This window comes from Fusarium fujikuroi, chromosome FFUJ_chr03 (assembly GCF_900079805.1).
Source record: "Fusarium fujikuroi IMI 58289 draft genome, chromosome FFUJ_chr03".
Lineage (NCBI taxonomy): Eukaryota > Fungi > Ascomycota > Sordariomycetes > Hypocreales > Nectriaceae > Fusarium > Fusarium fujikuroi.
Window position 1 is genome coordinate 2,578,643 of NC_036624.1, and position 13,337 is coordinate 2,591,979.

At 50.9% G+C, this 13,337-nt stretch overlaps 4 protein-coding genes; 1 reads left to right on the forward strand and 3 right to left on the reverse strand.

Moving 5' to 3' along the window:
* Positions 1 to 348: 348 nt before the first annotated feature.
* FFUJ_02913 (probable alpha-aminoadipate reductase large subunit) lies at positions 349 to 4,266 on the reverse strand (the record flags this gene model as incomplete). XM_023574700.1 has 8 exons in its annotated part: positions 349 to 1,894; positions 1,954 to 2,456; positions 2,508 to 3,208; positions 3,262 to 3,386; positions 3,453 to 3,677; positions 3,739 to 3,802; positions 3,859 to 4,070; positions 4,139 to 4,266. The coding sequence occupies 8 exons, from the start codon at positions 4,264 to 4,266 to the stop codon at positions 349 to 351; spliced, it is 3,504 nt and encodes a 1,167-aa protein (XP_023428008.1).
* A 740-nt stretch (positions 4,267 to 5,006) lies between these two features.
* On the reverse strand, positions 5,007 to 6,427 carry FFUJ_02914 (uncharacterized protein; the record flags this gene model as incomplete). XM_023574701.1 has 3 exons in its annotated part: positions 5,007 to 5,091; positions 5,147 to 5,266; positions 5,316 to 6,427. 3 exons carry the CDS (start codon positions 6,425 to 6,427, stop codon positions 5,007 to 5,009), a joined length of 1,317 nt encoding a protein of 438 aa, XP_023428009.1.
* Positions 6,428 to 7,601: 1,174 nt separating this feature from the next.
* Positions 7,602 to 11,301, forward strand: FFUJ_02915 (related to tetratricopeptide repeat protein tpr1; the record flags this gene model as incomplete). XM_023574702.1 has 2 exons in its annotated part: positions 7,602 to 10,202; positions 10,264 to 11,301. 2 exons carry the CDS (start codon positions 7,602 to 7,604, stop codon positions 11,299 to 11,301), a joined length of 3,639 nt encoding a protein of 1,212 aa, XP_023428010.1.
* A 452-nt stretch (positions 11,302 to 11,753) lies between these two features.
* FFUJ_02916 (probable cytochrome-b5 reductase) lies at positions 11,754 to 12,859 on the reverse strand (the record flags this gene model as incomplete). XM_023574703.1 has 4 exons in its annotated part: positions 11,754 to 11,903; positions 11,957 to 12,500; positions 12,549 to 12,630; positions 12,691 to 12,859. 4 exons carry the CDS (start codon positions 12,857 to 12,859, stop codon positions 11,754 to 11,756), a joined length of 945 nt encoding a protein of 314 aa, XP_023428011.1.
* Positions 12,860 to 13,337: the final 478 nt, after the last annotated feature.

Genomic DNA, 13,337 nt, shown 5'->3' on the forward strand with positions numbered 1-13,337 from the left:
TTAGTACCTAGGGTAGGTACCTAGGTTACCCACTGTTCACTGTTGGGATGGACAGCAGGTGACAAGGGGTGTCTCGAACTTTGTTCTACCTGTTGTGAACCCCATCAGTCAACCTCGAGTACCTTACCTAAATACATAGGTGCTTTATATAACCAAATGTCAATTTTCTGCTCTGATTTTCTACTAGACAAGTCAATCTCAAAGGTGACAAAACGTTGTCTCATGCTCGCGTCTTTCGCGTGAGCGCACCCTTGATTTCCTTACTCCCAATCCACTCCGCATTGAGTATCTACCTATCTACAGTAAGTATCCTTCCTTGTCTTCATGCCTCTATCCAACAGAGCCTTCTTATGAGGTACCTCCGCGACCACCGACTCCCCACTGTGCTTGCGCCTCGGCGATCGAGGTGTCAATCTCGGGCAGCTTACGTCCTCTACCCGTGGGTGCGGCCATGAACTTGATCTCAACAAGGTAACGAAGGTACCTACCGATATCCTCACGAGAAATGCCGTCTCCTGCGCTATCGTCAATGTCTGTCCAGCGGTCTGCATCGGCCCTAAGAACAGCCACAGCGTTCCTATCATCTAGCTCAGGAGCACGAGTAGTGCTTGGGAGATTTGCAGTAGCCATATGGAATAGCGGCATCAATGCGTTTTGTTCCTGGTCCTTCTCCACGGCTCCGGCCGACACAAACTCCTCCAGCTGCGACTTCCAGATGTCATAGTCAACCTCGGGTACTTCGTAACCGTAGTAGCTTAGTGCAGAGAGGAGCTCGTTCATCCGCAGACGGGGGTGAGCAGTAACGTGCACCACGTTCATGCCAGGGAGAGGGTTCAGCGTCGAAGCGACAACAACACGTGCGACGTGATCGACAGGGACAGCATTGACCGAGTTGATGATGCGAGGACGAGCACCAAGCTGGCAACAGCCCTTCAAGAGGCGTACGATCCAATCGTCGGTGTTCGAGACACCGCTGCTGCGGCTGCCAAGGATGTAGCCTGGTCGGACGATTGCGCCGCAGAGACCACGGCGGCCGGCCTCACGGACGAGTTGCTCAGACACCCACTTGGTTTGCCCGTAGCCGGTTCCTAGACCGGTGCGGTTGGGGAGCAAGTCATCGGACTCGAGGACGGCGCCCCGGCCTGTAGCTGTCTGGGCGTCGGACAGGTTGATGTAGTAGTCGGTGTCGAGGGTCGAAGTTGAGGAAACGAATGAGAAGAGCTTGGGCTTGCCCTCATTACAGAGCTTCATAGCGTCGATAGTAGAGAGAACATTCGGCCCCATCATCTGTTCGTAACGAGCGATCCAATGAACGTACGCAGCGTTGTGGATAAATGCATCAGCTGTATCAGCGACATGCTTCCAGCTAGCATCATCAAGGCCAAGACGAGGTTTAGAGAGATCACCAATAACGCAGGAGATCCTATCAGTCCAAGAGTCTTGCCAGAGACCGTAGCCCTTGAGAGATCTTACAAGACGCTCCTTTGCAAACCTAAGGTCCTTGGCTCCCCGGATACAAGCGATCAGCTTGGTGTTCTTTCTGTCGAGGATATCCTTGGCTAGGTATGCGCCGAGAAAGCCAGTAGCCCCGGTAAGAAAGAAAGTGGCGCCGTTAGAAGGGCCCAGAGCATCGGGGTTAGCGCTTTGGTACTTCGCGTCTAGGGTATTGGTAAGCTCATCGAGGGAGTCAGAGTAAACATTATCGTTGGAATGGTCGACTGTGACAGCCTGGCCACTGCGAAGACTGTCGACTGCGCTGCCCAGGCCGCGAATAGTGGGGTTTGCATAGAGAACACCGATGGTGACATCAGCACGCAGTTCCTTGCGAATGTTGAGTAACAGTTGCTGGGCAAGAAGACTGTGGCCACCGCAGTCGAAGAAACTTGAGTCCGGCCTGGAAATCGAGTGTCAGTATTTAAATGGTAGACGTGTGAACCATCAGTGGAATCATACCTGACCATCTTGGCGTTCAGACCCGGGATTAGGGTTGACCATTGTGTCGCAATAGTCTTTTCAGTCTCAGATAGGCTCTCCCAGCTCTTCAGATCCTCTTCCGAAGCATCCTCTGTCATGAGAGAGGCATCGGGGAAAGGAAGATTAGGAGAGTCAACCTTTCCGTTCGGGTTCAGAGGCAGCTTCTGCAACACAATGTAGATCGAAGGAACGGAGTGCGCCGGTAAGCGAGACTTGAGGTGGTCTCGCACCTCGGCTTGGATACGGCGAAATCTCTTGAGATAGACAGTACAGGGTCCCATTTCTACACCCTCCTCGTCAATATCCTGGAGGCCCTGAGTCTCAAGCCAACGCTTCCATTCGGCGATCTCAGGGACGATGTAGCTGACAAGTGTCGGCTCCTCATTACGATCTCTTCGAACCAGTGTCTTGCAGTCTCTGATCAGAGGACTGCCACCAAGGTTCGCATCAATCTCGTTGAGTTCAATGCGGAATCCACGGATCTGTCAGAGTTAGCTTTGTAAAAACGTACAATGGAATCAATCGTTGACCACCTTAACTTGTGAGTCCATACGGCCCAGGACACGCACAGCCCCATCTGGTCGATATTCTCCAAGGTCACCTGTGACGTAAAGTCTGTCTCGCGGCCCCTTATAGTACTTGCGCCAAGGTTCGCCCTTATCGTTGGCCTCGTCCGCCTCCACCCACTTTTTGTTATTAACAAACCAGTTATCGATGAACTTCTCCTTGTTCTTCTCGGGATCATTGAGGTATCCTTCGGCAAGACCAGCAGCGCGGATATAGATCTCTCCAACCACACCCATCGGACAGATCTTGGTGTGGTCTTCTCGATCCACAACCAATACCTGGACGCCCTTCATGCCCCAGCCAGCGGGGATAGAGTCGCCGAGCGAGTCCAGGGCTGCAGGGTCCTCCTGGGCGGAAGGGACCTCAAAATAGGATACAGCGCGAGAAGTTTCTGTGGTTCCGTACATGTTGATGATGGTGCAGGCGGGACCTAGCTGACGAAGACTCCTACAGTCGCGAGTAGTGAGGACGTCACCAACAAAGAAGACCTGGCGCAGGCTAGGAAACTGCGCTGTGGCGCCACCAACCAGAATCTGTCCCATGGCAGGCGTAAGGTGAGTTGTTGTTGGTGACCACTTTCTCATCCATTCGCTCAGCCTTACGTGCTGGATATCCTCCTTGGCGGGCAGGATTAGGCTTGCGCCCAAGGCCAGAGGCGTCATGATATCTGAGGTCAGAGTTAGTCACAGCTGTTCAACACATAGTGAACGAATCCCGCACCTCGCTGAATTGGGTCATGGGCTATTCCGGAAAGGCAGGCGAATACGCTTTCTGATGAGAGACCGAACCTCTCAGCCATCCACGGGAAATACTTTGCTAGACTGTAATGACGGCCAAGCACGCCCCTATTAAACGTTAATAAAGGTTCAAGCTCTTAGCAAGCTGGAGCGACGAGAAGAGAAAACTCGTACTTTGGCAATCCTTGCGTTCCGCTCGTGAACGACAGCGTACAGTTAGAGTCAGGTCCAATGAGCACGTCGGGAGGTGTTGAGGCCCTCTCCTTTACGTTGGCGAAGATATCAGCACTGCCTTCGCCCGCAATTAACTCGCCATCGTCGGTGAAGCGGAGGTCTGGGATCTTGATCTTAATGGCAAGTTCATCATCAATGCACTTTTGGACGAGAGGAGCAAGAGGACTGTGTCAAGACGTTAATCGGGGGGAGCTCGCGGGTCATCAGGAGTTGGGATTGGCCTTACCCGCTCTCCTCCGTAGCCTTGCGAATGGAGATGAGCGCCTTGGGCTTGGAAACCTGAAGATAGACTGGTATGGTACGTTAGTTGAAGTTGATTTCCGTCCTCGTCCGGTGTATGCCGTACTTTGTTGTCTTTGCGGAGGGTACTGAGGATCAAGGACAGTGACGATAGCACCAGCCGCCAGGGTCCCCATGTATGCACAGACCAATTCAACTGAGCGGTGCGCAAAGATCATGACTACGTCTCCATTCTGGATGCCGGAGTCGCGTAAGTAATTTGCGATGTTGTTACTTGCTTCATCAATTTGGCGATAGGTATAGGTTCTTGTTGGCGCCCTGCATGCGTTGTTAGCGACTGATGCAATTACGACATGTTTCAATGCAGGGGGACATCATCAACCCACTTCGAGGTCACAGTCTCTGTCACACAAAGCCTGTCAGGATGAGTCAGGGCATTCTTGTGGAATATCTCATGAATGCCTCCAATGTAGCCTCCCCAGTCGAGATCTTCAGTAGGGTCAGGTAGCGACATTGTGCCGGCTCAACTTGTACACAATGCAGGGGAAATTCCTGGCAGTTACAGCCAATGAATGAATGATGCGAAAGGATTGAGCGGCCAAGGGCGTTGGTAAATTCAAACTCTCGATATGTCGTCCCCAGATGTAACAGAGCGACGGTCTGAGGCCATTTAAGAATGAATGAATATGGCTTGTGGCTTTCAATGCGTCACACAGGAAATTTCTATGGAGCTCCGAGAGCGGAGGGCCAGTATAGGGTAGTTGATCTGCAGGTGGGCACGTGATGGTATTCCGCGTCTTGGCGTCGCTTTTCATATACAAATAAATAGGTACGTAGTGATATTTACCCTGGTGACAAAAAGACTGAGGTAATTTTACTCCAAGTCTACTAAACCTCGAGACTAGTTTCCTTTGGCTCTTTGTTTTACCAGAGACCTGGCTAACAGCATAGGAAATGGAAAGTGGAAAGTTGGTTGCTTGTGACCTCCGCGGAGCCCTGCTGGACCAAGCCGAGTTCGGGTGTAGCTGTCATGGGAAATCCAATGGTTGTTGACCGTTACATTGAGTCAAATATACACCAACTATCCTGTTACTGATGACCTAGTAATTGTGCATTGGCTGCCAACACATCCCTGCAAGAAGATCTAGTATCTCCTTACTAGATCACGGAGTTCAATAACTTGCAACTCTACTCTTTTAAGCCCACCGAAACCAAATGTTATAGACTCACAAGCCGCATGTCTCAAGCACATGGCTAGTAGATGCCGCCCCCTTGATGAGTGGGCTCAGGTGTTGAAGGGCCAGTAATGCCTTCAGTCATGTAGTTTGCATTGGGTTGTCTAAGTCAATAGATCAGTGCCAATCAAAGCAAAGAATGCGAACCCATAAACTGACGTGTTGTCACAATTTCTTCTGTGCATCTCACGACCTCGGTGGTGCTGCTCACACTCAGGATGGTATGTCCTAGTGGGTGACTGACGGGACAATGTTGGCGTACAAGCACGAGATTTTCGCCTGATGGTATGTTAGTACTATATGAATCTTATATACGAGCGTACCCTACCCAGGCATCACAACTTCGAGTTGGTCGATATGCTGTCGAGTGTCCAACATTTCAGACTTGGGAATCGGTTGCCTTTCCATGGGCTTGAAAGGGGGCCTGAGAGGCAGCATGACCAAAGGGTTGTGATAATCTGACAGGTTGCTATCAATGGCGTCTGACAGATTTGTGTGTGACCGAGATTTTTGCCCGTCGGATGCGTTCTGATGAGTATGCGGTAGTTGCACATTGGAGATTAGATCGTAATCGTCACTATGAACTGTCGCTGCAGCAGAGCCTGGCGACCGGATTCCATCGCTGCCCGCTGTGTCGCTCCTGTCACTTCCCTTAGAGTGATCTGAGGGACTACTATGATGCTCAAGGTTTTGACTGGGGCGAGGTGCTTCATGAGCCTCTGTTTGTTTATCCGTAGATCTGTATACGTTTGATTCTGGATGAGAGCCTTCAGGCTGAGGCTGTGGTATGGTATGGGTTCCGGGAACTGATTCGCTGCTCACGGTCGAAGCTCTTCCCAGAGGAAGCCGAAATGCTCGGCGGAGACGCTGACGCCACGAAGGATGACGAGGGGGTAAACCGCCCGAAGACATAGAAGCTGGGCATGGCCCGGAACGCTGCATTGGCCGGACTGGCTCATTCTGGCGAGTCGTAGGTTTTAATACTGGCTGTGCTTGAACGTATGTAGTCGGCTGAACAGGTAGAAATACTGGGATCTGCTGCTGAGGCATCACTCCTGAAGGACCCTGAAGATGCGGGAGGGCAACTGGAGCGAGAGGGGGGTGATAAAGCACAGGCTGATATGATACCCGTTGGCTTGGGAATCTCGGAACAGGAGGTAGTTGTACTAGTGAAACAGTCGGGGCGAGGGCAAACGAGCGTCTTCTACGCCTCCGTTGGCGGCGGAGCACAATTTCCTGGTGAGCTGTCGTTATTCTCCCCAGGTAGTACATGTAGGCAAAGAGAAGAACGATCAAGATGACTGTAGCACTGGTGATGATGCCTGCTTGTTCAGAGGGAGTCAGGCAGTCCCAACCCAAACACTTGTGACCCCGAACATAAAGGCTCATTGTGTTGGGCCAGGCGATGCCCACCTTGTTGACAGGAGGAACAGGGGCCATCGTACCGAAGCTTTGCAGATTGTCTTTTCTGTACCTAAGAGAAAGGACTGATTGAACCTCGCAAACTTGAGTGGAAGACGAAGTTGGGAAGAGTCCTCCTGGAGGATGGGCAAGGACGAAGAAAATGATATCCTTCCTATAGCTTATTGAAGGCATGGAGGAATAGAATAAACGAGGATAGATGCCTCGAATGAGAAATATATCTGAACCTCTAGGAGGGACATAAACATCTGAGCTTGAGAACTCATCATTGTCAAGGTTGGCTGACACTGTCAGCCAGCTGCCCAGTGTTCACCGGGCCTGTGAACGTTGGAGGTAATAGAAACATTAGTATTTGACACCTGAAATAGAGAGGCTGGAGCGGTTATAGGGACTGTGATGCCGTACATGACGATATGGTGATGTTCGAGAAGCATGAACAGAGGGAAATGTATTGCATAGGAATATGCTCTTTTCTGGCTCGCGAAGTCTATGAACCGAGTACATAGGACGTTGATTGGAGCCATGAAATACAAGACAGAATAATCAGTGATATAGAAACTTATAGGGAAAAAAAGGTACTGCCTTTATTTGTTTAATTATAGTAGATGTAGTGAATCATTATTATAATAGTAGTCTACAAAGGCTTAAGCAGGCCTATTTGCAGCAAAATAAGTAGCAATATACATATAAAATACTATAGTACAACTATTAGCTCATGTTTTTTAAATTAAAATTAGTATTAAAGAGCCTGACTATCTCGTAGGTTGTGGTCACCTCAATGGAAGCTGGAGATTTCGCCGTGTAAGTCATTGGCCAATCAGCGAGTGGCCCTCGTCCCACTAATATGCACCGAAGTACGTACCGCATTTCAAGACCTGGGACACCTGGATGCAGCTTCTCAGATTCTCTTTCATCCTGCGAATACAACAAGACCAGGTTGATACGCCCAAAACTTCATACGCCATCATCACAACCCGCCCTCCTCTCACCCGCGTAGATAATCTCACACAGGCTCGCTCAGATTCTGCGATTGATTATGTCACTTGGTCTTTGAACCACTCGATGAGCTGATCCTCCTTTAACTCGAGGCGCATTGCTACCAGCTTCGAGCGACGCGTTCCTCGAACCAACTTTTTTCTTTCCCGAACGAACAGCACCGCTCTTTTTATCCTCACGCCACTCATTAACCACAATGTCCTCTTCGCAAACAGCCGCCGCGAATGGTGTCAATGGCGGAACACGGTCCGCGCCGGTCAGTATCCGATTTACTGACATCCCCTCCGCCATCGACATTCCCGTGCAAGGTGACCAGGAAGATGAGGCTGTCGAAATCGACCTCGAGGACCTCGTCGATGACCCCACCGAACTCTGTACCCTCTTCGAGAACGAGCGCGCCGCCAAAACCTACTGGATGACCGTCGCTCTAGCTTATGCCAAACAACACAAGATCGATCATGCCATCGAGATGCTCCAGCGAGGCGGCAGCGCCATCCAAAGCAACAGTTCCAACCCGCGCGATAAAGTCAGCATGATCTGTTGTCTATGTTGGATGTATCTGTGGAAGAGCAGAGAGGCTCCCCGTGTCGCACCCGAGGGCGCCTCTGTTTCTGATGCCAAGACAAAGGAGTATTATCTTCAGCTCGCGACGTCCTCCCTAAACGATGCCGCTCGACTCAACCCATCGTTCCCCCCCATCTTTCTCGCCCGCGGCGTTCTCCTCCTTCTACGAGCCTCTTTGCAGGCGCCATCCAAAACTACTGGAGGCATCGGTTCCGAGAAGCACGAGCTCCTTAAGACTGCCGTGAAGTCCTTCGACGATGCCCTGCGAGTCTCCCAGGGAAAAAACATGCTTGCACTGATGGGAAAAGCTCGTGCTCTATTTTCAATGCATAAGTACCCCGAGTCGCTCACAATTTACCAGGATGTTCTGCAAAAGATGCCTGACTTGGTTGACCCGGATCCCCGAATTGGAATTGGCTGCTGTTTCTGGCAGCTTGGCTTCAAGGATGACGCTAAGATGGCCTGGGAGAGGTGTATTGAGATCAACCCTGATTCAAAGGTTGCCAACATTCTCCTCGGTCTCTACTACCTGGATGCGAGCGGTCATGTACCAGTCAACAGCGACGAATTCCTGAAGCTCTACAAGAAGGCCATGACAGAATACACGCAGAAGTCTTTCAAGCTTGACAAAAACCTCCCCCTTACCTGCTCGACTTTTGCCGGTTACTTCTTATCTCGAAAGTCGTGGGACAATGCCGACAAGCTGGCGCACAAAGCTATTCAATACACAGACGTCAATGCCATTGCCAGTGATGGTTGGTACATGCTTGCGAGAAAAGAGCATTATGACGGTGATACGGAGCGTGCGACGGATTACTATCGCCGTGCCGATGAAGCTCGCGGAGGTACCGAGACGGGCTATCTTCCTGCTAAATTTGGTGTTGCTCAGCTCTCAGTTTTGAAAAATGACTTGGGAGAAGCCAAGCTTCGTTTGGAAAAGATGATTCAACAGTCCAAGAACCATGAGGCTATGATTCTCCTTGGCACGCTTTACGCCGAGGAGGTCTTCGCTAACCAGGTCAGCGACAGCAAGGAGGACAAGTCTGCTGAACTCAAGAAAGCAACCGCTCTTCTTGAGGGCGTACGGAATGCTTGGAAGGACCCGAAGAAGGCATTATCGCCAGATGCCTCAGTTCTCCTCAACTTGGCACGCCTGTATGAGACGGATCACCCTGACAAAGCTCTGCAATGCTTGCAACAAGTCGAGCAACTAGAATTGGACCAGGTCCCGGCCTCTGAACGACCTGAAGATGTTACTGATGAGGCTGAAATCAAGGCTGCGCTTCGCAAGTCGCTGCCCCCTCAATTACTTAACAACATCGGCTGTTTCCACTCACAAGCTGAGAAACATGAGCTAGCGAGTGACCTGTTTGAGGCAGCGCTAGGTGCATGCATGAAGATTGGCGAGAAGGACCCTGAGATGGACACAGATGCCTTGGTATCCACAATCAGCTTCAACTTGGCCCGAAGCTACGAATCTAGAGGTCTCACAGACAAGGCTGTCGAGGTGTACGAAAGTCTCTTGGCTCGCCACGACGATTACACGGATGCTCGCGCCAGACTTGCCTACATCAAACTCAGGAAGAACCCAAACAAGGAGGGTCCCGACGCCGTCGCCAAGTTGTACCAGGAGAACAATACTGACTTGGAGGTCCGGGCCTTGTACGGCTGGTATCTGGGCCGAGTTGGCTCAAGGAAACGCCCAGCCAACCTGGGCGAGGACAATGAGTTCCGCCATTTCAAGCATACGCTCCAAAACTATGACAAACATGATAGACACGCTCTCGTGGGCATGGGTAACCTGTATCTCATGCAGGCACGAGAGATGCGCCGTGAATCGGACTCGGAAAAACAAAAACGAAGTGCAACCTACAGCAAGGCTGTTGAGTTTTTTGACAAGGCGCTGTCGCTGGATCCAAAGAACGCTTATGCTGCGCAGGGTGTGGCCATTGCTCTTGTCGAGGACAAGAAGGATTACAAGGCGGCACTGGCTATCTTCAACAAGGTCCGAGAAACTATCAGGGACTCTCACCTCTATGTTAACCTGGGACACATATATGCTGAGCTCAGACAATACTCAAAGGCGATTGAGCACTATGAGATTGCGCTTTCCAAAGATGGAAAGGCCAACGATGCAACAATCCTCGCTTGCTTGGGTCGAACATGGTTGAACCGTGGGCGGGCCGAACGTGATGTGGATGCACACATTAAGGCGCTTGAGTGTGCGCAGAAGGTCAGTGGCCCCCTCTCATACTTCGTCGTACTTTGTACATATGCTTACTCCTAATCGACAGGCTCTCGAGGTTGCTCCCGAACAGATGCACTACAAGTTCAACGTGGCTTTTGTGCAAATCCAGCTTGTTACAATGGTCCAAGGATTACCAGAGAACAAGCGTTCGACAGAGCAGCTTGAAAAAGCCGCCGAGGGCCTCGAGGCTGCTATCGCGTCACTGGATGAGATCGCGACGCATCCGCAAACCCCTTACCCTAAGCACGATGTCGAGCAGCGTGCAAACATGGCCCGTAACACCTTGCGTAAACAGCTTGAACGAGCCATCGGTAAGCAGAAAGAGTGGGAGGAGAAGAATAAGGAGAAAATACAGGCAGCCAAAGAGCTACGAGAGGTCGAGCTCCGTCGCCGTGAAGAAACTCGTCAAAAGGCTTTGGAAGCAGAACGGGAGCGACAAGAAAAGATTCGGAAAGAACGTGAAGAGATTGCTGCGCAAGATAAGGCCCTGGCTGAAAAACGCGCTGAAGAGGAACGGGCTCGCGCCGAGGCCGAAATGACGACTGATAGCGAGACGGGGGAGAAGATAAAACGAAAGCGGAAAACCGCTCCAAGGGCCTCGGGAGAATCAAAGCCCAAGAGATCAGGAGGAAAGAAGAAGAAGAAGAGTGATCGTCAAGACGATGAGTCTGAGGAAGAAGAGGAACGTACAAAGAAGCGCCGTCGTCTGACAAAGAAAGAATCATCCAAGTTCAAGTCGGCCGAGATTGTTGTTGACAGCGACGAAGAGAACGAGAACGAAGATGATGAACTCGAGCGTGCTGAGAGAAACATCGATCGCGAAGATACTCCTCTATCTGAGGCTGAGGAGAAGGTTGCCGATGATGACAACATGGAGGTCGACGACGGCGCCAACCAGGAAGGCGAAGACGATGACGAGGAAGAGATCGCTCCGCGCCAACAGCACAAGCGAGCTCGTCGTGGACGTGTCGTTGACAGTGACGAAGAGGACAATGAGGATGGGGATGCACCTGCGCAAGCATCTGGTGATGAGTCTCGTCCTGCTGCAGATACCAGCATGGCCGACGCAGACGAAGACGAGTAAAAGGAACCACAAGTCGATAATTAAGAATGTAACTTTGCTAATATAAGCTGAAAAAGGATCCCCTCCGGTTGGGATTATTTGTATCATAAGTTAGATGGGTTTTCCATCATGGCGTAGGGATGAATGGAAAGCGAGTTTATTACAATTAGTCATTTAGACTGACAGAGATGATACTTGAGATTAAGCGAATAAATTGTGGTATACAACTAACGTGAATTGACATGTCTTCACGTGTCGTGGTTCTTCATCTATTTCCAGGACGTGCGCCTCCTCAGCGGCCGTGTCCTGTAATTTCAGACTCTATGTATCATTCCGTCTCTTGTACGCTCATTTTCTGTATATATATATATGAGCTGGCTGGCTTTACATTGCTATTGATGGGCCCTGTATGGTTCCTTGTCGAGAGGAGTAAGGAATTGGCACAGGTTATGAGGCTGGAGAAATTGGTATGCTTAGAAGGCAAAGACCTGGTCAACAAGCTTGCTGACAGGACGGGCCTTCTTGAAGCCAAGGCTCTCTGTTGCCTTCTTGAGACCGCTAATCATGGGAGGAGGACCGCACAGAAGAATCTTGACATCATCGGCAGGCTTGGGAAGATATTTCTAGAACATTGTCAGTCGCTGAAAATAGTAAAGTTGAGGGCGCGAGAACTTACGTCGATCATGTCGGCAGTGACGTAGCCAACGCCACCAGTCCAACCCTCCTCGGGCTTGTCGAGGACGTAGTGAACGCGGATACCAGAGTCCTGCTTAGCGAGAGCGTCGAGGTCCTCCTTGAGAAGGATATCCTGGGCAGTAACGTTGGCAAAGATGAGGTCGACCTCGGTCTTGTCTCCGGCAGCTCGGCCACGAACGATGGCGCGGATGACTTGGAGCATGGGAGTGATTCCAGTACCGCCAGCAATCATACCAAAGTGTCGAACCATGTTGGGAGTGTAGACAAAGGCGCCCTTGGGGCCACGGACCTTGATGGTCTGACCCACGGTGAGAGAGGCCATATGCTTGGAGATGTTGCCCTGAGGATAAGACTTGATTAAGAGGTCGACGTGGCCGGGCTGGTGGTCACCAGAGATGGGAGTGTAGGAACGAACAATCTCCTTGGTAGTGCCATCGGGCTGGGGGCAGGGAGCGCCAATTGAGATGTGCTGGCCGATGGGAAGACCGAGGATGTGCTTGGGGCTGGGGAGCTTGAAGCGGTAGCTATTGTGAGATCAGTATACTGAACAGAACGAGGACGGGGGGGCATACATGGCGACATTGTGAGAGACAATGGTCTTCTCCTCGAGCTCGAACTCCTGAAAGACATCGGGCTTAAGAGTTGTCTTGACCTCTGCGATTCCAAGTTAGTCGACATTGACTTGGGGGAGATTTCCACCTGGCGGCAACTTACGGAAGGCCATGAAGTTGTAAATGCCGAATACTACGGCGACAAGAAGAGCCCAAGGGGCCCATTCCTTCTTAACGATAAGAGTGCCAACGACGAGGAGCAGGCCAGGGGCGTAGACATAGTCGATGTAGTGTCTCGCGAAGAGCGAGTGGTTGTCGCCATTAGAAGACATGGTGGAGCTTTGCTTTGGGGATCCCCGCCTTGGAAACCAACTGGGAGGTGAAGCTCTGTTTATTTGTTGTATTGCTCTCGGCTGAGCAATTGTACCTTGCAAATGAGCTCGTGTGAGGTTGTACGAAAGCGTGCAGTTATATATATATACCGTATCCAGGCGCAAAAGGCAGTATTTTGCTTCTTCTTTTGCCTTTGCGGGGTGCAAAAGAAAGCTGAGGCGTTTGACGGTTTAAAGGAAGAGGATGAGGGGGGGAGCTCTCGTATGAAAAAATGGAAACCGAAGGCCGATTTCCGAAATCGCTGATGGCTGATGGAAGATTTTGCTTGTTTGGGAAGGCGGTCAGACGGCGGGGACGGTGAAGCGGTAGAAAATACCGATTGATAGTGAGAACAATTATCGATGAGCGTTGATAGATCTGATTGGCCACACAATGGCTGTTGATGCCAATTGCAGAGTATCACGAGCAGATAAAACT